This window comes from Amborella trichopoda, chromosome 7 (genome assembly GCF_054954075.1).
Source record: "Amborella trichopoda isolate Santa Cruz 75 chromosome 7, AtrichopodaSantaCruz75HAP2 v2.0, whole genome shotgun sequence".
NCBI lineage: Eukaryota > Viridiplantae > Streptophyta > Magnoliopsida > Amborellales > Amborellaceae > Amborella > Amborella trichopoda.
Genome location: NC_142342.1, coordinates 8,964,024 through 8,987,382, shown reverse-complemented (window position 1 = coordinate 8,987,382; position 23,359 = coordinate 8,964,024). Strand labels below are relative to the sequence as shown.

Genomic DNA, 23,359 nt, shown 5'->3' with positions numbered 1-23,359 from the left:
TCGATCCATCTACACCATATTTGGATGAGATACTTTTCCAAAGCATAACATATGATAGTCATACACCATACCAAAAAATTGATAACTTAATAGGAAAAAGTTTATATAAGGTTGCAACCTTAAAATCTAGAATTACAAATCCATCAGTAAAGGTTGTTTTAATGTTGAAAAACTCTCACATTGATCATCTCAATTTAAAAAAAAAAAGATTTTGAGTCTCAAAAATAATTTATCTTGCAACACATTATTCTGACCATTCATTTTCAAGTTTTTCATATATTTATAGATCTACTTGATTTTAACCATTTTTTGAGTTTAAAATTCTATAATTAGGTGTAAAAATAGATTTTTATATAATCCTAAAAAATTTTAATACCAAAATTACATGTTATGATCACATTTAGAGGTTCATTACTTTAATTGGATTGTTTAAGGTTTCAACCTTATAGAAACCACTACCTAAATTATATAGAGTGGTTTAATTTGGACATTATCCTTGATGTCACGTCTGCTGATGGAGACGACCTAGAAAGAAACCATGTTGAAATTTCCCCGAAAAATTCGAAACATTGTTGAGTTTTTCTCAAATTGCGGCGCTAGTGGTTTACTTGGGATTTTTAACCCACTCATCAAAACCATCAAAACTTTTATAATGTCAGATACTCTTTGAAACCATGTTCTGAACAACAGATTGATGGGATGGATTGTTTACTCATATATGTATAGGATCATCAGATCAAAGATTTGGAGTGGATTTGAATCTCTATCGAACAAATTGGTGATCTAAAAAATATTTAAATATAAATAAAAATAAAAATAGAGATTTTATAGGAAAACTACAAAGAAAGTTAATGAAATGTATCCTAAGAAAATATTATTTTTAGATAAATATACAAAGTGATCAATTTATTTTTGATATAAAGAGGTGACAATTATTCTTGTTCATCATATTGCAAATCAAATAGCTGTGAGTGTATCATTGATTAGTCTCAAACTTCAAAAAAAAGAAAAATTGAATTTTGTGACATCCCCCAAATTAACCAATTTGACACCTTAATGCTAGTATCAAGCATGACCTCCTTACAACTTTGATTGAAAGGAAAAGTATAGAATGAAACTATTTATCTTTAGTACAAGGTGGTCACAATTAATTTTGACTATTGGATGTGAGATTAGTTGGATGCATTTATTTCATTGACCAAGCTCAAACTTTAAAAAAAAAAATTTCGAACTTTATAACACACTTAAACTTTCAAAAATCTTATAAGATGGTTGCAAGTGATTGTGATCACCTTGTATCAACAGTAAATAGTCCCATTACAGACAATCCCATAGTCTTATAGTATTTTTTGTATTTATTTTTACAAAAAATATATATATTGTTTATTTTTCTTAGGTTCGTCTTAATTTTATGATGGGACGTGTAAAATTTTATCCAAAAATATTTTGTAAAAAAAATGAAAAATAAAACATTGTTTGACATGACATTGAAGTATGAACAATCGTAGCCGTTCGATTCAGATTGAATTGCTAAGAAGTGGGTCATATATAACTTATATGTGGTTGGGGCCATATAGAAACATTTCCCCATATATATATATATATATATATGAAAAGCTTTTTATGTTCCCCTATAACATAGAAGTTCTATGTTCCTCTTATCCAACTGTTCATTTTTTAATGGAGGGCTAAGATTGCCCCAATCACAATGTCACGTCTCTACACTATTTTATTTTTAATTTTTTTTCTATAAATTGTTTTGACACCAAATTTTGGACGTCCATTCCTATATTAAACTTGCACTAACGAAAAATATAAAACAAATTTTCAATAAAATAAAATAACCAAAATACCCTTAAAAGTTTCAAGGGGTATTTTGGTTATTATTTGTTATCGAAAAATTATTGTTAATATTTTTTATAAATGCACCCCAATGAGAAGATGATACCCACCAAATTTCATATTCAAAAAAATTGTATTAAAAAAATTAAAAATAAAATAATTTGAGACGTCCAAGCTAAGATGAAATGGTGGGTGGCTCTCTTGATCAAAGGACGGCTGGATGATAAGGGGAACATAGAACTCCTGTACGGGTAGATACCTATATATATATATATTTTTTATTTTTTTAGTGGAGACCCATGGTTTTGAAATGATACAAAGTCGCCTTGGTTTGGTTTAATATATATATATATATATATATATATATATATATATATATATATATATTTATATATATATAGATTTTTACTGCTTAAAACCATTTCGAATTTGCCATTACCGGTAACTGTCACTCCGCTCATGGCCACCTGAACAGAAGAAGACCCGAATCCACCATGAGTACTAAACCCTGCTGAGAGAAAGTGGTAGAGAGAAAGAGAGAAACAGCTTAAATTCTAAGCTGTTCACTCTCGAACCATAAGAAGCAGCAGCTTAAATTCTAAGCTGTTCACTCTCAAACCATAAAAACTTTTGTGGGTTTGTGTTGATCATGCATTTGTTATCAAGGACTGCAATCTTGTTTTTTCGTCCATCAATGGCTACCTCTCCGATTTCTACCCCCTCCATGGCCCATCTGGTAGAAAATGTTAAACCCAAGTTGAGGGGTGTGGTCTTTGACATGGATGGAACCCTAACTGTTCCTGTCATAGACTTTGGAGCCATGTACAGAGAGGTCTTGGGCAATGAGTATGAGAGTATTAGGTCAAGGTCTAGGGGTACAAGTATCGATATTTTGCATCACATTGAGACATGGGAGCCTGAGAAGCAACAGAAGGCCTATGAAGTTATTACTGAGTTTGAGAGGAGAGGGCTCAAACAGCTTGAAATCATGCCTGGTTAGCTTTGAATTCTGTTTTTTATTGTTGACTCTTGATTCTATGGAAATGGGTGCGCAATGGTTCTTCTTCTCTTAGTGTATATTATACTTGAATTGAGTTTTCTATTGTTGATTCTTGATTCTATGGAAATGGGTGCGATGGGTCTTCTTATTTTGATGTATAATATCTGTTTTTTATTGTTGATTCTTGATTCTATGAAAATGGGTGCGATGGGCTTCTTTTTTTCATGTAATATATATATATATATATATATATATATATATATATATATATATATATATATATATATATATATATATATATATATATATATATATATATATATATATATATATATATATATATATATAATCATTGTTTATTTGTTTATTAAATATTAATTTATGGAATGTTATCAATCATTTCATCATATGGGGCATAGATAGACATGGAAGTAAATGCACTTTTGGTTTTCTTTTTCCATCTTTCCCTTTTTGAATTGGGTTTTTTGTTTTTTTCTTTTGTTTATTTTTCTTTTTCTTTTTCTTGTTCTTTTGAAGCCCATGTAACCTTTTTTTTCTTTACGCTTATTTTTAACCTGATACAATTGATACTACCCAAAAGTAGAGAAAGAGAACTGTTTTCCCAGGGTAGGGGACAAAGGTGTTTCTATTATATGAGCACACTGCATTCACACAATGATGCTGCATTCGAGGAGAGGAAATCAGCACACAATGCTTTTTTTGAGGATGTTGCTGCTTTCTCTCTTTTCCTCTGCATCATAGTGTATTTAGTCTTGGTTAAGATTTTTGCCTGTATTTATATGCTATTGTTTCAGTTTGGTGCTTAACTTTAGGTGCAGTTGAAATCACAGGGGTCAAACATTTTTATTTGAAAAATGAGGCAAAACAAGCACCAGTGAGAATATATGTGTTCTTGATAGAGAGGAAACATAAACTTCTGTTATATAGAAACAGTGAGTCAGTGACTATCCAATCACGTGGGTTACAAATATTTGAACATGATGAAAACAATATCAGCAAATGGCTCCTATTGAATTATTTCTTTATTTATTTCATTTTATTTTTCTGATTTTGTAGATATTTCTATGAAGTTCTATGATGTAGGTGTATATAAAAAAGTTAATTTGAATTAGGTTTGATAATTTGGAGAACTAGAACTATCTTGATATTCATTCGTCACTTCTAGAGCTATATTTGATGAATTTGTATGCAACACATGGAGTTCATTTGTATGATCTATTATTAAAGCACTTTCTTGTACCCTCCTCTTCTGTGTCTCTTCTTTGTAAAAATGTTGGTGCCACATGAGCAAATCTTGGCCATATGGATCGTTTTGATCCATTCATTGCACAGCATGCAGTATTGCATGATAGCATATGTTTTCAGGAGTTGTGCTTTCAGTTGCTAGCCTTGTGGTGTGCTTGTGAAGCTTTTGAGTTGATTTCTAATATTGTTATCGATTTATGTTACAGGTGCAATGGAACTTTGTGAATTTCTTGATGATAAGAAAATTAGGTAATTAAATCATTGTTTTAGTTTACATAGATGCATGCTTCATGCTTACATACATAAATATCTGCATGCATCTACACGTCTATGTAGATAGTGCACGTGCAGATACTATATTCTAAGTCCAACAATAATCATTTCTTGGAGACTTTTTGTTGGATTATTTATTGATTAATTTCCCTAAATAGTGCCTCCCTAAGTCATTGAGCCTTAACCAAACTGATTTTGTGGCATGCCCTTCTGGTGTCGACAAACCTTGTGCATTTCCTGCCTAATGCAATTTTTCGTTTGAATGAACTTTCTGTTTAATTGTTGAATATCTGGAATGATTTTTCTTCTGTTTAATTGTTGAATATGTGTAATGATTTTTCTTCTGTAGGATTTAGCTTTTTTGTGAATGGGAAATACTTTGTGATGCAGAAATCTTTGATGATCAAGTGATAACATTATCTGGGCAGAAATCTTTGATGATCAAGTGATAACATATCTGGATGTCTGAATCCTTCTGATAACTGATTTCACTCTTGCTCATTATTCATGCTTAAGTTTCTATTGATCCCAAATTCTGCGTGCAAAGTTTTTACTAGAAATCCCTGCAGTTACCCTGTCTTCAACTATTATTGTATCGCAGTAGCATCAATCTTTGAATTGCATAGAAAATGGTATTGTGATATTGGATAGTGCTGATATTGTCCCATTTTCTTCCAGATTGTTACTACAACGGTTCTAGCATTTTCTGTTATGAAGATTATTGGTTCATTTATTTTCATAAATATGCACATGAATTTGTTTGTTTGGGTTTCTTTTGACATTTCGCTACTCCCTGCCAAACTCTCTCTAGAAAAACAATGAGTCAAGAACTCAAGGCTAATTTTCTTGTTATATTTGTTAGTATGCACTAGATGCCACAGAAAGTGTTCCGATGTTTCCCTTATGTGTTTATTGAGGAAATGGTTATGATTACAATATGTCGCACAAACAAGAGAACTCGAGATTTCAAAGTCTAAAGAGCTAAAATAAGAGCCATGATGTAAGATTTAGACATACTTTGCGGAGTTCCTATTATTTTTCACCCTCTCGGTTAACTTTTTTAGGACTTGAAATTTACATAGAGTTTAACTCCATTACATGGATGCTCCCAGGACTCCTTAATCCACATCCTCCTGTTCATAAGATCTACTTCCATCGCAAATACTTATCCTTTCTTTGTTGCTGAGACACCATTACTTCTCTACAACCTAGGGCAACAATAAGTGTTCAGAATTAATTGCCTAGGCCTTGTGGTATTGGGCAATGTTTCAAAAGTCGGAAGCGGGCCTGAACTTGCCAGCGGGTCCTCTCTGATTTGTTCCATCTAATTCGGGTGATTCTCAAGCTGGATAGGGCTGTATTCAACAAAAAACTTAGAAAATAACGATAAAAAACAAAGAATTGGGGTGATTTTTGCGTTCCCAGGACTGGAACTGCCTTGCTGACGATCCTGATCCTACTCAGGCAATTCTGAGTTTGATTGGTGATTTTTCAATTATTGAAGAATACGGATCAGTTTGGACACCTGATGCCCTAGTGAAGAGGATAAGGGGAATGACACGGATGATATACCATCTTTTTTTTTTTTTTTGAACATGTTAACCTGACAATATACCATCTTTCTGTTCCTAATAATTTTCTAATCCTAGATCCAAAGATTGGCATAGTGTAGTTTTTGTTAATTATTTTAATTTTAATGTTTTTCTCTTTTACAATTTATACTAATCTTGCGATACAAGATATCTTTTCCGGATATTATATGTCTTTGTTTTAAAGTTATTTATGGTTCCTGATATTTTATAATTTATGTGCTCATGTTTTTGTCTAGGTGTGTTTTAGAGCAGTCTAAATTCGAAGAAGAGCTGAACCAGGTCAGAGCATGTCTATGATGCTGAGACCAAGAATTATTGTAAAATCTAGGACATAATCTAGATATGGTTTGAAGGAAAGATGCACCAGCGTGCAGTCGTGGTCTTTAAGCCTGATCTGACTTTCTTGAGGTTGGATTTGTGTGAAACTCGGATGGGTGGTTAACAGAGGCATGATAAGCTTGTGGTCCAAATTCTATAAGGATGGACAATATATTACTCATTTTCAGGCTTACTGCCTTCAGACATGGTTGGAAATATAATAACCGGAATCATCCACCCTAGGCAGTGATTTCAGTGATTTTGTGTTTCCTTGAAGAAATCGCCATAGAACCCGATTCTTGGAAGTTAGGAATCATGACTGACCTTATTTGAATTTCGTTCCGATGTCCTTGGAATCTAGACTCCAGCTCACCAAATTTTGAGATTCATAGGTGCACAAGACCATGATTCAGCCCATATGAGATCTAACTTCCAATTTTTAGGAATAGCAATAAAAAATATTTGGAATCTAGATCTACACATCTAAATGATTGCCAAAACTTATTGAATGCTTGGAATTTTTAAACATTATTTGAATATTTTTGTTATTTAAAATCTATTAATAATTAATATATTATAGGTATCTAAAAGCCCTATGGGTGTTGACAAGCTCTGGTTTACATCATTCCTAGATTTTGAGATTTTGTAATAAATGTCTTTTTTTAGAATACATTATTACTAAATAAAGTGATTTTATTTTCTTTATTAAATCTAAAAACTCCAAAAAAGTACTTAGTTAAGGGTGCTCGACCTTGTTTCCAATACTTGTGGAGAAGTGTGATAAAGTGCACTTAATACATCGACTCCTTAGGGAAGGGTGTTCAAAGGCCTCGATTCCAATAATGCGGGAGCCTTGGGGAAGCGTACTTTCTATACAAGTCCAATAGTAAGGGATTCTTGCTTATAAATAATCTAAAACATTAAATCTTTTCCTTTTGGAACTTGTTTCTTGATAATTTATGGCTTGGTTCCAAGTGGTTTCATTTGCGATTCCCCTAAGTTGGTAATCTTGATTCCAAGTTGATGAGACCACAATTCCAACAAGGTACAAATCTCGATTTCTATTGGATCAGAGCGCAATACCAACTATAGGAATCATCTGACCACCCCTGATTACGTGATTCCAATCCTTGAAATGATTCAGAACCACAGGCGTTTCAACGACTATAACTGTAAATACCTGACCAATGGTCAATCTTAGAACCTTCAGATGTCAGAATGGTCTGGAACAATGAAAAAAACTTAATAAAAAGCATCATGAATCTTCTATCCAAAATTCATGATATATGGATCCTATTTTACTTATCCATGAGGTTACAGTTCGTTGCTATTTCATATGACTGCTGGTCTGAAATCTGCAATTCTATCAAATAATTCTGGATCGCAATAAAACTTTATGGATCTTAAGTTCAAGGTGTTAGAAGCCTATTTCTCAAGTTTTTATAAAGGTTGGGCATCATTTAACCCTCTTTCGAGCTTTATTTGCAGTCAGAATGCCTGACTCCCTGTCACTTGTAAAATCTATGAAGGACCCTAAAAATGGATTGAAACTTTCTAGGTTTCAATGATAAGTATATTTGTCCAAATTTCATAGAGTTTGGATGGTGTTTTACCTACTTTACAGTTTTCGTTCATCAAGGGCAATATTGTCTGCCAATTAAATCAGGAAACACTATTCATGCCCAATGACAAGTGATCAAGAACTGTTTATCTGCCTGACTGCCTAACTAATTTCATATTAAGTTTTCTCTGATCTTGTGGAGTTCTCTCACGAAGTTCACGAAGTTCACGAAGTTTTGTGGAGATGTTATTCTTGACATGTTCTACATTTCTAACAAAGAATCAAGGTTGGTAAACATCAATTTAAACGTGATTTGAAGAAGAAATCCTCAAGTTGCAGCAAACTTCTGCGTATGGGCACACAAGAGTTTGAATGGGTTCATTCTTTAATCTTTATCATTTTGAAGATTTATTGATTGATATCTATAACATTTTATTCATATTCGACTGTTCTATGACTCTATGGAAGGATCAGGGCACAAAACCTCATCATCTTTGAGTGATGAATGAAGAAACTAATCACTAGCTCTAGCCTCCTGACAACTGGTCAGGCAGATAACCTTCAAATCCACTAATTTCTCGACTTTTTGAGTCTGGAAATGCCTCAACACAGTTGATGATTATCCTTCTTGATGTTTATGAGAGCAAGCGATATAACTGAATTGGTTTTAGATGAATCATCATCATCTTCAAAGCCTTTTCCTAACTAATTGGGTTGGCTAAACGAATCCTGTTCCACCATTCTGCTTTATTAAGGGTCAGACCCTCAATGAGGCCATAAGTCCCTATATCTTTTCTCACTACTTCCAACCGTGTCCTTTTGGGCCTACCCCTTATCCATTTTGAGCCTTCTACTTGAACTAACTCGCACCTTCTAACACGTGTTGTGCTGGGTCTGCACCACACATGACCAGGCCATCTAACTCTACTCTCTCTCATCTTATCGCCCATTGGTGCCACACCTAAAATTTTCCCAATGTATTCATTTCAAATTCGATCCCTTCTTGTCTTGTTACTCATCCATCTCAAAAGCCTCATGTCCGCTACACTCATTCTATGAGTATATTGTTTTTTGACCGCCCAACATTTTGCCCTATAGGGCAAAGCTGGTTTCACTGCTGTCCTATAGAACTTGCACTTCATATTCGTTGGTATGCGGCGATCACATAAAATTTTAGTTGCACATCTCCACTTCGCCCACCCAGCTCTAATTCTATATTCAACATCTTCCCCATTGTCTTCATTTTCCTGGATTATCGAACCAAGATATTGAAAGTACGCTCTTTTTGGTATTTCGTAACTGTCAATCTTAACTGCTTCCTCATCTTTACTTCTATCATTACTAAACTTGCATTCCATGTACTATATCTTAGTCTGGTTAATTTTAAAAACCTTTAGATGCTAGAGTATCCCTCCAAAGTTCTAACTTTGTGTTGATGTTGTTTCAGGTCTCATCAATCAAAACTATGCCATCTGCGAACAATATGCACCACAGTACCTCATCTTGTAGGTGCCCAGTTAAGTCGTCCATAATTAAGGCTAAGAGGTACAATGCTAACCCCTGATATAGACCTATTGTCGTTGAAAACTCGCTCGTCTTTCCACTAGCTGTTCGTACACTAGTTAGCGCTCCATTGTGGGCAGCCAAGACATGCTTCCTTGCATCCATTATGCAAGGGAAATAAATGTTTTATAGAATCTAAGGTTTTGTGTCTGTTCTTTATTTGCACTGGGTCTGCACCTATTCCAACCCTAATCAAGGGTGTCCAATCTTGTAAGAAAAAAGTTTGATGTAAATGAAATATGATACATAAGTGCTCCTGGAGCTCCTTTCACCTAGTCTTTTATATTAACTAAAATAGACCTTGGTTATGTGCAATGGGTGAACACATGTCGCATTAATCGGTTGGTGAGTCATATCTTAAATACAAACACATGTCGCATTAATCGGTCGGTGAGTCGCACCAATATGCTTTACTTCTATAAGCATGCAGCCTAGTAACTTATGGAGCTGAAATAATACATTGAACTCTACTTGAATTAGGTTTTAAAGTCTATGTAATAACTATCTTGGGCTTAGGTTTGGCTCGCGCTTTACTTTGTGAATCCTTATGTTGCTTTGTCCCTCTTCACTCTGAATCCCAGTTCCAAATTCAGAATTTGGAACTGCTTCAGTACTTATCCAAACACACTTGTTAATTTTATTCTAAATTTCCTGAGCAACTGCTATCAAGCTTTTTGCAGTGGAAATGCTCGAGTATGGTCAAACCATTTAGTGAAAACAGGCTTCTTGAACCATCCATTCACAAAAATACTTTGACTATGTTATACTGCATTTTCTCCTGCCTTGTATCATGGACAGCGATTGTTGGATTGAAAGTAATGACTTAGTCTTTATTCATGGCTTTCAACTTTCTCAAATATGGCATATTTTTGTAGCTTAAAATAGCTTTTGCCAGGGTCTTCTATTAGGGAGGGATTCAAGAGTTAAAATATTTAACCATTCAATTCCCTGGTTTGGTACAATGATGATCCAATAAAGATTGTTGCTAACCTCTTATCAGCTCTGGAGCTACTGATATGTCTTATGGCTGAAGTTGTGACTCTGATTTTTTTTCTTTTGCAGAAGGGGTTTGGTCACTCGCAATGTTAAGGAATCTGTGGATTTGTTTCACATCCGCTTTGGGGTAAGCCCTAGGTCAGACTCAAGATAAAAACGTGCTAACGTGCAAACTATTGATATGTTGCTCAAAATCAATAATTATGTATCAATAACCGACATATATTAACAGACTTTTATCATTAAAAGTGTTATTTAACATCACGGAAAACTCGAGTGAATGGTATCGTTAGATGGAGTTTTAAAACTCAGTTGTGCATGTGATTGGTTCTGATTCTACAGGATTAAAAGCCACCCAATATAAGTACAAACATCAATCAAGAAAACCTTGTTCCAGCAAAAGTACTCTGTCCCCATTAAACAACAAAACAATATTCATATATGATGCATCCAAACATTGGTATGCTCGACCTTGGAGGGCTCGAGACACATTTTGAGCTTCTGTAACGATTGAGTTTCAGGGGGCCCGGAGTGGTGATAAGCGGTCCTCCGAAGGTCTAACATTTGGATTCATCCCACTATTCCTCAACAAACAGGGATCGTTCTCTATCCTTGGCTTCTCCCATGGTTGATCTTTATGTACATCCTTGGCTTCTCCCATGGTTGATCTTTATGTACATCCTTGGCTTCTCCCATGGTTGATCTTTATGTACATCCTTGGCTTCTCCCATGGTTGACCTTTATGTACTCTTTGCTTGACCTTTTTGCTTGTTAAGTCTCTATGCTTGTCCATGTTGATATTTTGAATGTGTCTATGGAAAATCTATTGAACTCTTTCTTGGCCATGTTTTCTTTCCTTTTTTTATGCTTTTTGTTTTAATAGTTCATTTTGCTTGTCCGTGTTGATATTGCTAACATGTATGTGTTTATGTTTTTGTGTATGTGGATTATCTCATGAACTCTTGGTCTTTTTTTTTTTGATATCTCTCTTTGCTTCTCCATGTTAATATTATTAATATCTATGTGTTTGTTTGTGTGCATGTACACGTGTATGTGTGCATGTGCATGGATTATGCATTTGTAATTTTGTATATGTAACCTGTGGATTGAGAACCTCTTCATCCATTATTGTTAGTTACTGGAATCGCTGGGTTTGTAATTTCATGTCTTTGTGTTTGTAATATGCTACAAAGTTCTTTCTCAATAATGCGAAAATATGAATACTTGAACAGAAAAAATAGTCAACACGATTTCGAAACATCTTCCAAGTTCCAATTATTTTACGTGGTATTAGAAGATGCTCATGGAAACATTTTCTTTTGGAACCATCATTTACAGTTTTCTACCTCAATTGTGGGACTAATCTGACAAAAACTGATGTCAAGAATGCTTCAGGCCTTTTGTGTTTGAGATTTGTTTATTTTAAAGTTTCTTCTATGCATCAAAAGTCTCACGTATAAACATATATTTCACACATGTGACTGTATAGATTGTATGAACTTTTGTGCATTTTTTGTGGCTCATCGAGCTTCAGGTCAATCAAACCTCGCCGACCAAGTTGCAAAGTTCTTCAGGGTTTTTGGTTGATGACATTAAACTTCTACAGTTCAGATGTCTCTTTGAATTTCAGGCCATGAAAGTTCTACAAATTGCTGTGTATATGATTCTTAGCTATCGATAAAGTTTTATTATGGATTGCATTGTCCTGTTGAGGGAATCATACAGTTCTTGCATGTGTAATATACATGCATAAATATTGATATAAATGTAAGTAGAAAGTATAATAAGAACATGTACCTCTTAAATAAGTTCATAATCACCCTTAGCTGTCAGATGCAAATCGGACAACGGGAGTGTGCCATTGACCGGGATCAATGTCCAAGGAGTTTTCTCAAACTTTATGACCCACCACTAACCACCGGATTTCACATCCTAATGGATAGGGGTGATTGTGAACTCCTTTTTTTTTCCCGTCGTGTGCGTATGTGTGTGCGCGTGGGCCCTATGCTATGCATAAGTGAAATGGGCTTGTACATGCTGCCTGTTGCCAAAATTCTGACTGCTGCCATATCAAGTGTTCATTGAATTAAGGCACGTATCCGTGATGAATGTCATTTCATAGAAAAAGGTGTATAGCCTTTGTAGCCAACAAGCCTGACTTGTGGGTGGCATATCACTGCATCCAGACAGGCTTTAGCACGTGCATGTTTATTGATGCATGCATAAAGATTTAATTGTATACAAACACATAAACAATTATGTAGACATACAAGATATATGCATGAATGCATGCTTGTGCTTGTATGCATGCTTGTGCTTGTATGCATGCATCCATATATACATATATACCTGTACAATAAAACAATGAAAGAACAAAAGTTTATTTTTTCTATGCTACAAAGACACGGATATGTATGTCTAAGTGTTCGTCACACATTCAAGTGTCGGAAGGTCTTTTAGACATGACACATATATCTTTTAAGTAAAGGGTAGTTGAGATTTTAGATGACATTAAAATAGTATAATGACATTTCAACAAGAAAGGTTAATTAGAGGTATCTAAATTTCTAAATTGTTAGACATGAGCATCATACCCTTGATGTGTCGACATACACCAAAAACCATAGATGTATAGATTAAATAGGTCCTTTTGTTTCTTTTTCTTAGTGGAAACTTTTCCTGAGTTTTGCTTGTTCTTTTCTAGGCTTGGATCTATTCCTCATTGCAGTACTTCATCATGGAAGACTAAAGGCCTACTTGAATCTAAGTCCCCTTGCAGTTCTAATTTGTGGTTTTTTGTGCTTCTAGTTCTGAAATAGTATGGCATTATTGTTAAGCTGTAGTCTTCTAGAAATCAGAAGTATGGTAAAAGCAGAATATTACTTACAATATACCAAAGGTCCTGATTTGGTTGATTTCTAATCGCCATTCTTTGCCATAGAGACCATCATAATGCATTTGAGTCTCATGCTGTGGCATTTTGAAGAGTCCCAGGAGATAGAAACAATTATATAAGATGGAACATTTGAAGAGTTTGATTGACTTGCTGATGAGTGGCATAGTTTCTAGGATACCATCATCCTTCCTCAATTTAGTGTGTTAAAACCCAGAATGGGGCTGACTTCTGGACAGGATGCAAAGAGATTGGGATATGAATAAGTAGACATTGCCTTTGGAGAGAGAGAGAGAGGTTCTTGAATAGAAGACAAAGGGCCGATTATCAGTGGATGTAGAGGAAAAAGTGATGAGATACTGTAACTCTTTTGGGGATGATATGTATAAATGAGGCCTTCAAATGGAACCTAGGATAGATTTCACAAAGCAAAGCGCACCGAGACCTATGTAGTTCATATTTGATCCCTATTAAAGTCATTTGTTAAAAGCGAGCATTTGTAATTTCTAAAAAATAGTTCTGAATTTTTTTATTTATTTTGGGGACCTATTGTCCAAAGTCATTTCGATAGTAATGCTTTATTGACCAATCAGTACGCAGGACCTTCTGTCTCAGCTTGTGCATCACTTCTCACTGAATTAAGCGGATATCCTGAACCTTTGTCACCAGGGTTCAATTTGTACTTTCAACGAAAGATCCCTTTTTAGCATTTCAAAATGGTTAGACAACTTCTTTAGGAATAGAAAAGTAATCATGTACTTACAGGTATTCTTACAAAAATAGCATGGAAGGTTCTCTGATATAAGAACAGTGCCTTTCCCTTAAAAGTTTTCGTCAGTCAACTTCTGACAGTCCACATTGACTTTTATGCTGAGTATTCACATTATATCCTTTGTGTGGTTTTTCTTTGTCTAGAACAAGCAAAGCAATATAGCAAAGCTGAGATCACCGGCAGCCAACAACAAGCAATACAGCTGCATTCTAGATTGAGAAGTAATCAATTGATAAGAGATTGCAAGAAAAATGGCACAACCGAGGGGAGTCAAGACCTCCAACACACACCAAAAAAAAGAGAAAATCAAGAGAAAAAGCTCTCTCTCTCTCTCTCTCTCTCTCTCTCTCTCTCTCTCTCTCTCTTTGCACGTTAACTTTGTTTTTCTATTCACTAAAAAAAACTCCTAACACAGCCACCTCCCCTTTGAAGAGACCTCTTCTAAACCTTTTTCCTTCCTATAGATTCCTTCCTTCCCCTTCCCGCCCATCCCAACCCAAAAAAAAGGCACTTCCCTTCTCTGAAATATATACTATAAAACTTCCTATTATCCACTCCTCTATTTGCTATATCTATTCTACGTCCCTCAGAAAAATAAAACAACTCACTTATCACCAAAAAACGCAACTTGAAAAAATAAAGATTTACTAGAAAGAAAGAATACCATAATTTCTTGCTAATGCTTCTTCTTCTGGTCTTGGTTTGCTCACTCCAATTGTTCTAATGTGATCATCCCAAATCCATGAAATAAAAAAAAAAAAAAATTGGATCCATCTCTTGATCTGCTCCATTCTCCCTTGGTTCAAGAAAACTCGCCATCGGGTTTTGAATGAGTTAATACGATTCTTGCTCTAAACACGAAGTCTCTCTCAATTCGAATAGTGCGCATTGACATTAGGGCTTGATCCTGGGGCCTGGGTTATGGGTCTGATTGAATATCCACAAACCAATTACTGAAGGTTTTGGCACAACCAACTATTGGCACAACCAACTATTATAGTGTGCAATTGTGGGGTGGGATCTTCAAATTGAAAATAGGAAGAGTTATCACCACTAGTGAGAGAAAGCACTTTACAGTTGTTGCCCCCAATTGCCTCTTTTACCTCTTCACCATCACTATTTGCATCATTGCTATTATTGCCACCATCACCTATAACTTGTTCTTCATCATAGATAGGAATTCCAAGTTCTTCATCTTCATCCAATAGTTCATCAAAAATAGGATGACCATTAAAGATAAGATCACTTGGTTCTTTATCAAAAATAGGATCACTGTCAAAGACATGACCATCCACTGATTCAAAGAATATTGAATTCAATTGAAGATTTGATCTTTTTTCTTCTCCTTCAAACTCAAGTAGACCAACTTTAATGTTGAAATCCCACAGTCTACTCTCTAAAACACGAGGCTCCCGATGCGGAGAGTGTACCTAGAACATGTTCTCGATAGTAGCTTCCGACTCACTACCATTATCATCGTGTCGAACTAGTTTTTGAACCAAGCATTGGGATTAACTCCTCAACTTGCCTTCTCAAGTGTTCATTCTCAATGTCTTTGAGGTCTTGTTCTTGCTAGATGGGCTCGTTTCTAGTGCCGTGTCGTCGACCACATCCACCAGCCATGACACCCTTGTAAACAACACCATGATCCCACAAGAATTAAGCTTGGATACCAAATAACGTACCTGAGACCACCGACAGCAATACAACTGCATTCTAGAGAGAGAAACAATCGACTGAGAAGAGATAGCAAGAAAAGGGGCACAAATGAGGGGAGTCAAGACCTCCACCACGCACCCTAAAAAAGAGAGACTCAATAGAAAAGCTCTCTCTCCCTTTTTAAGAGTGCTCTTCTGAACTTTTTTCTTCCTAAAGATTCCCTTTCCCCCAAAAGAAAAAAAGGTAGTTTTCTTCTCCAAAAGATAAAGTATAAAACATCATATTATCTACTCCTCTATTTCCTATAATCTATTCAGTGTCCCTCACAAAACTAAAACAAGTCACTTATTTTCCTGAAAGATAAGTCTTTCAACAAAAACAACTCATACAAAAAAAGGGACTTTTATCACACAAAAAAAAAAAAACAACTTATAAAAGAAAAGAAGAGATTTGCTAGAAAGAAAAAATACGATAATTTCTTGCTAATGCTTCTCTGGTCCCAATCTGTTCACTCCAAATATTCGAACGCGATCATCTTGAATCTATGAAAATAAAAAAAAAAAAAATAGAACTTTTGAATTATCCAACTTTTGATCTGCCTCACATTATTCATTAGCAACTAGGTCTATGGCAAGCCTTTCCGACCTGATCGACCTGTTGTAAACCTATCACATATGGCAAATAACATCTTAATCTTAAAAAAGAAAAAAAAGGATAAAAAAAAAAAGATCTGCCAGACTATAACAAGCCTTTTTAAATCGATCTATCTGTCGAACCCATGGTTTATTACAGATTACGTTTTTTTTCCTTATTGCCTTGTAAAATTGAAAGCCAGGCAGGATGCTATTTCAATTTTTTCTTTATTTACTTATAAACATATACTTCAAGTTAGTAATTACATTTGGATTAATATTCCTAATATGTAGGGATAAAAGTGATTGTTTGGATCCTTACCCAGTTAATTCCTCAGCCATTCGACGGCTATTCTTCATTCCTTGGCCATTTTGTTAATGTTGTTGTTTAGATAACACATTCTCTTAGTTGGTAGCAGTTGTTGGCTTATCAAATTGCATTTTGTGGGTCTCTGTGGTATGAATCTCACTGACAGAATCTTCGATATGAATCTCACTTTGTGCTTTCTGGAAGATTGCTAGCCATTATTTTCTCGAAGTCAAACATTCTTTATTTAGCAAATTCATTGCCTTTGTGGATTTTAAGTGGTATTGAATTTGATTGTTGATCGTGAGCTAACAGTTGTCATTACAGTAATCGTCGTGGCCCATTATTTCAAAATAAGAATGTTGTTTATTTTAAATACTCTCTTGATTATTAGAAATGTGTGTGATGCCCATTTTTTTTGAGAGAAGGTTAACATTGTATTACTGAGGAGAGATGTTTACATGGATATGAGAGTCCGATGTCGGCCACTTGGGGTGACTCGGTAAAAAATGCGTTAGCCTGTCATGTACAAAAAAGGGGCTTATTGGAACCGCTTGATTACAAAGATGTACATGTAGTTTCAAAAAATAAAGTAGGGCTGGAAGGTGCCCAAATACAAAGTGTTATGCTATGTGTCTGTGGTCCTGAGCAAAAAAGGAGTCGGACTTGGCTTGATCTTCTACTTGGATTCTAGCTCCCACTTTCGTCAAGGGATCTGCGAACATGTTGGACCTCCTCCATAGATGCTTCCATGAGACGTCCATAGCGCTGCATCCTGCTTTGCGCGTCAGCTGTGAGGAATTTGTGGGCCGGTCCTTTGAGGCCGTCATACTGAAACGCCATTATTTTGTACATATCTCTCATCCTGTCTTCATCCCAATTGTCCCATCCCTGTCGACCTCCTCAGCATTATCGAAAGCCTGGGAGGGAGAGGTGTGATGCTCATTATATTGGTATAATGTTGTTTTTTTAAAGTGTTGAAAAACAAAATCTTCCTTTAAATTTTTGGTAATATAATGCCATAAGAATTAATGATGCCATTGCCAATGAGAATTAGTCACTCTTATCCCCTTCTGTAAGTCATATGTGGCCTTTCAAGGCTTTAAAGCCAATAGTCTTACGCTCAGTGGGAGGTTGAGAAACTGAATCTGGGTGCTTGGTGCACCGAGGCCCATATTCATATACCTTGAGTATTTGAGGCATTGAGAGTATACGTTTTGAGAGTGTGAACTCTCAAGGAGGTGTGAGGGTCACCTCCCACTCAGGACTATATTGATTAGAATGCCTCATAGTTGATGTGATAAGCCAAGGCTTGAAGAATCCAATCGAGAATAATAGAATTCGAGTATTTGAAAGAGTATTTGCCCTGTATAGAATGGTCGGCTCATGGAGCATGAGCCCGTATTCTGACATGAGACCATTCCATGGCATGTGTACCCACAGTCGTATGGAGAAGCCACTCTTCTATAATATTATCTGACTTAAAAGAGCTAGTGCACATGTGCTTTGAGATGACCCTTGTATTTGAGTAGGAACATGTACCACAAGGGTGCACCAGTCATCCATTAAACCCCCGGTGATGGGAAACTCTGGCTCAACGATTTTGATATGACCAATTATGTATCCCTGCTATAGACTGTGGAGCATAGGTCTATTGAATCGGCTTGAGACACCGGTAGAACGTCATTCGGGTTAGCCCAATGGAAGACTCCGACTAGTGTTATAAGTCTAGATATCTCATTTATTTTTGGCCCATATTAATCTAAAATTGATGAGAAATTTTTTTTATATTGATGAGAAATTGTGTAATAATATTGAGAAATCATTTAGAGAATTTTTGGGATTTTTGGAGAATTTTTCAGATTTTATTTAACAATAAAAATATGATTTTCAAATTTGTTTGACATAAATACCAAACGAGGACATTCTATGGGGATGCCACATGGAACCCAAGTGGCTATAGGGATGCCACGTGCGTCCCCACTCGTGGATGACATCATGCTCATGTCATATTCATGTGGGGACCTATTTGTCATTAATTCTTTTGTTGGTATTATGTTATAACATGTTATCTTGTTATTTAAAGTGGTATATAATGTTATGACTTAAGTTTGATTTAAGTCACATGTTTTTTTTTTCTCATATGTTTTGGCATGTGTGAAGTCATAGGTTTTGAAAATTAATTTAATTCATATGATTTTCCACATATGATTTTGTAGCATGTGGGTATATCTTATGTGGCACTACCTTATGGGCTTGACCCATGTGAAACTTTAGTATTGTTAAAATCTTATTGGTGGTGCCATAAGATATTTTATTCATATGTGTGGATGTCCCATATTACTTTTATGTCCATATCCTTGTATTTTATTGTCGCTCACAAATTATTCAAAAATCATGGACATAAGTGTAAACATGAATTTGTACTTAATGGAAAATAAAACATGGAGCTAAGAGCTTCAAGATAAAATGACTATAAACCTAAGTTTTAAGGAGTGAAGGGTGTCAAAAGCTCATCCATTGATCTTGGTGATAAGATATGGATGAATGGCTTGGATAAAAGCCTCTTTTGTGCCATTGATCTAAAGCATCAAGGATCAAGATCAAATCCATCTGTATGATCTAAGTATAAAAGAAACTTATAGAATCAATGATAACCCTAACTTGAGTATTCACTTCAAAGAGAGAGAGAGCCCCCTTGACAAAAATGTGGCCACCCATGAGACTATCTTCTTCATTGAGCTTTCATTTGAAACCCTTCCATGGAGTAGTCCCTCATTTATGTGATCAAGCCCATACTATTGCTTCATTAAGGTATTGATTTTTCTTTGTATATTTTTAATCCCTACCTCATTTCCATTATCAAAGCTTGCTGTAATTCTTAATTTACAGTAGCTTTATTCATTTTTGGTCTTGAAAACTTGACATTTGAAGAGTCCCAAAGCAATAGTGTAGTCGATACACGTAGTATGTGTAGACTAGCTTGCTTACTCCATGATCTTGAGTAGTTTCAACTTGATTTTCTTATTTTTTGAAATTTTTACTGAGAATATACAATTGATGAGAGGTTTATTTAATCATATTTGAGCGTATGAAATAGTCCATTGAGTTTTTTTTTTAATGTTGAAAAGTTTGTGTGGCCCCTTATGGACCACATAGTGTAGTTTCACCATAACTTCCTTATTTTGTACAGTATCTCTCTCTAACTTTGAACGGCAATTTTGATACATGTCTTTCTCATGATTTGATCCCCATTAAGTGAAAGAAAAGTGATCATTTGCTTCCCATTGGATTGATCTCCTTGAGTTATTATTATCACCCGTGCTTTAGACAATGAGACAAAATTAAGTCTTTAAAAGGCCCTTTCGTGGCTAGAGCACAAGGGGTTCGAACCATGGTTGCCCCATGTATGTTTACATGTTAATTTGATGTGTTTACATTTATTAAATGGATTCATGATTGGTTAAATTGAGTATGTTGTGTGTATATTGAGATTGTTCTTTAATCTTGCGGTATGAACTTTAATGCTATGCATTATTGTTTATGCGAATTGAATTCTTATCGAATTATTATGATCTAGTGTATGATGTGTATGAGACATTATGATATATGATGAGGATGAAGAATGAAGATGAAATTATCATATGATTTTGATATAATAAGGAATTGCGAGTGCAAGTCATGCAATATGTTGTAGAGATGTACATTGTGAATATTTGAATATTGTATTGCAATAATTATATTTTTGAGTAAGGGATTTGTAAGGGACCTATTACGGTTGAATTTTATTATACAATTGTGTATAAACCATGTTTGTAGGGTAGAATATATGTATTATGGTTTTGTATTGAGATACTCATACATTTAAACCCTTGAGTTTATACAATGGAAAATTTTTAAAAGATTGCATTTCTAGCCCATTGGTTTTATACCACCAACAATATGCAACTTTAGGATAGGCTTGTTAAGGCAGTAAATTTTTGTTACATTCACTTCCTTTTGCATTGCTACATGGTAATATATTCGTTACTTGTCTTCAAATGCTATATGATAATATATTCGTTACTTGTCTTCAAATGTTGTGCAGATGAAATTCATTCCAGCTCTTAGCAGGGAGTTTCGGCCTTACAAACCAGACCCTGCACCATTGCTACATATCTGCTCAGAATGGAATATCCCTCCAAATGAAGTCATTATGGTTGGTGACAGCCTCCGTGACGATGTGAGTACCCTTCTTAACGATTCGACCGTTCATGTGATAAATGAGTGATAAATGGAAGATTAGACAAAAAAGTAACCAGAGACATTTTGAATCGATGATGACATTGTTAACTTTCTAAGTTGCAAAATCAAACATTTTTGTAATCTTAGTTATGCTTAAATGCTTTTCAATTGGTGTGAGGAACCTTATTGTCCATCTTTGTGCGTGAATGAAAAATATAATTTAAATGTTATTTCTGTTTATTCTTTCATATATGGTTGAACACAAATTGCTAGTGTAGAGAAACTATCCAGGAAATAATGCTAGGAGAGACTTAAAAGAAACAAACACCCCAACAAAATGAAGAAGAGAGTGATTGCCCCTAGACACAGTAGCTCTTGGAAGACACTATTAGACAGCAAATCCCAATTGGACAATGTTTAGGGCCCGGCATCTTCCCTTAGGAGATAGTGATCACTTTTAAGCCTACATTTTATCTCTCTCTCCAATGTTTTCCGTGGAGCTATTGTTCATTAACAGTGAAGGATTGATTCTTCTCTAAACTATATGGTCTCAAGCAATCTCGTTGAGCAATTCTGAGATCTCTGAAATCGATTAGTTTTGCTCATGATAAGGCCTTTATTTAGGCTGAAGTGCCCCATTTAATTACCTCTCCTAGATATTTGCACTTCTTTCCTCCGCTGCCTTTCTCTTAAACTTGCTAATTGTGCTAGTCTTAACTATGCTGCTTAGACGGACATCTAGAGCGATGATCTGTATCTTTTTGCATATGGTCCCTTATAGTGGTATATACCTGACCTTCCCATTTCTTTAGAATGAGATTCCCTGAAGTGTTTGGAAATGTTCAAAATTCTGAATATAATTGCAAATATCTCTCTCTGAACCGGTGGAGTCTAGTATCTAATTCAATTTCTCTTTCTGTATTTTTGTAGGTGGGTTGTGGAAAAGGTGCGGGAGCATTCACTTGCTTACTTGATGAGCAAGGAAAGTATGACTCTCCCGAATCTTTTGCTGAGATACAGCCTGATTTTAAGGTGTCATCGCTGCGTGATTTACACCCAATCTTGGAAGAGAATTTTGAATTGATATCCGATTCTTGAGGTATCACACTGATATAGTCCTAGTTCTGAGACTTTATCTCATAATCAACTACATTTTATGTTGTTCACAATATTGGGTTACCATTATGACAAAGTCTGTATGGGACTACTCTGTTCAAATTGGCTAGGGGGAAGAAGAATTTAGAATGGTTATTGTTGGCATTGAGAATCACAAGAAATCGATGTCCACAGGAAATCCCGAATAGCATGGGGAACACAATTATTTGGTAGAAGCAGCGTTACACTGAACTGAGTGTGATCAGTAACTTGAAAAACACACAAATCTAAACACGCTCAATTCACTGTCTTGACTCTTGACAGAAATGTACACTAAAATTACTTGAGCAAATTGTACACTTAGTCCCTTGGGGAAAAGCACCAATGGACCACTTGTTGGATATGAAAGTTTGAGAATAACCCTAAAATGAATAATTTTAAAAAACAAAAACCCAAAAAATGATGTTGAGTCCCTAAATAAGACTGCCACTGGAGAAAGAGAGGACTTGATGGTAGTAACTCTTGGAGTAAATTGCCCAACAAAAAAAAAAACTCTTGGAGTGGAATTCTTATAAGATAATTTTAAGATGTGAATTTAAACTTCATTTAGTAAAAAACCGCCCAAGAATTAGACATGTCGCCGCCCACACAACCTACCCCCTTTCCCACTTCCTTGTTCTGTACGACTTCCGTCTCCAACTCTTATTTTTTAACATGTAATTTCTAAATTTACATCCTCTCTCTTCATGTGAGTTTTCAAAAAATTTTCATTTATCTTTCTACCTGATTCTTCCCAAACCCGTATCTCCTCAACTCTCTCACTGCCCGTGTCTCTCACTCTCTCTCTACCCGTGTTTTCCAAACTAAAGAAGTCCGACATTTCTCTCTCTACAATTGTCTCCAGCGCTCGGTAAAAGTAATCCAAATAAAAAACGCACTCACTCTCTCTGATCTTCAATAGCTTTGCTTCCCATGACAGGAAACCAAAAATCTGAACTTTCCCATCGTAGTAAAACTGAAAGTCTCAACTTTCTCTATCAACAACCATCAGTGTTCTCTCTACAACTGTTGATCGTCGCTCCTGATCACCGCAAACCAAAAAATCTTCTTTCTCTCACAACAACTGTAGGAATGGCTTCCGATGGTGCAGATATGGCTTCAACCTAGTCAACATCAAAGCCTCCTTCTCTATTACAATTTTTTTTTGATGGATAGAGCTAGTTTCTTTGGTTCTCGCTTAGTACACAAATTAATCGAAAATGACAAAACTAAGGTTATTAGTGGCTGATAACTTCTGCTCTCACTTAGTGCACAAATTAATGGAAAATGACAAGAATAAAGTTATTTTGGCTGATGAGTTTTTAAG

The 23,359-nt window shown here is 35.3% G+C and overlaps 1 protein-coding gene across 2 annotated transcripts; it reads left to right on the top strand.

Moving 5' to 3' along the window:
• The first annotated feature begins 2,358 nt into the window (after positions 1 to 2,358).
• LOC18444125 (Haloacid dehalogenase-like hydrolase (HAD) superfamily protein) lies at positions 2,359 to 22,175 on the top strand. Of its 2 annotated transcripts, XR_016059909.1 has the most exons (6): positions 2,359 to 2,837; positions 4,315 to 4,357; positions 9,300 to 9,397; positions 10,478 to 10,538; positions 20,762 to 20,896; positions 21,829 to 22,175. XR_016059909.1 is itself a non-coding variant. In XM_006854303.4 (5 exons), exons 1-5 carry the CDS (start codon positions 2,492 to 2,494, stop codon positions 21,994 to 21,996), a joined length of 753 nt encoding a protein of 250 aa, XP_006854365.2. In that variant the 5' UTR covers positions 2,359 to 2,491; the 3' UTR covers positions 21,997 to 22,175. The 2 variants fall into 2 exon arrangements, 1 of the variants encoding a protein (XP_006854365.2); XM_006854303.4 differs by lacking the exon at positions 9,300 to 9,397.
• The last annotated feature ends 1,184 nt before the right edge of the window (positions 22,176 to 23,359 follow it).

What these genes read in the sequence shown, in the direction of transcription:
- LOC18444125 (XM_006854303.4), top strand. Translation starts at nt 2,492, where the DNA reads ATGCATTTGTTATCAAGGACTGCAATCTTGTTTTTTCGTCCATCAATG. An exon ending in CTTGATGATAAGAAAATTAG is followed by an intron (nt 4,358 to 10,477) that starts GTAATTAAATCA and finishes TTTCTTTTGCAG; the next exon opens with AAGGGGTTTGGTCACTCGCA. An exon ending in GTGACAGCCTCCGTGACGAT is followed by an intron (nt 20,897 to 21,828) that starts GTGAGTACCCTT and finishes GTATTTTTGTAG; the next exon opens with GTGGGTTGTGGAAAAGGTGC.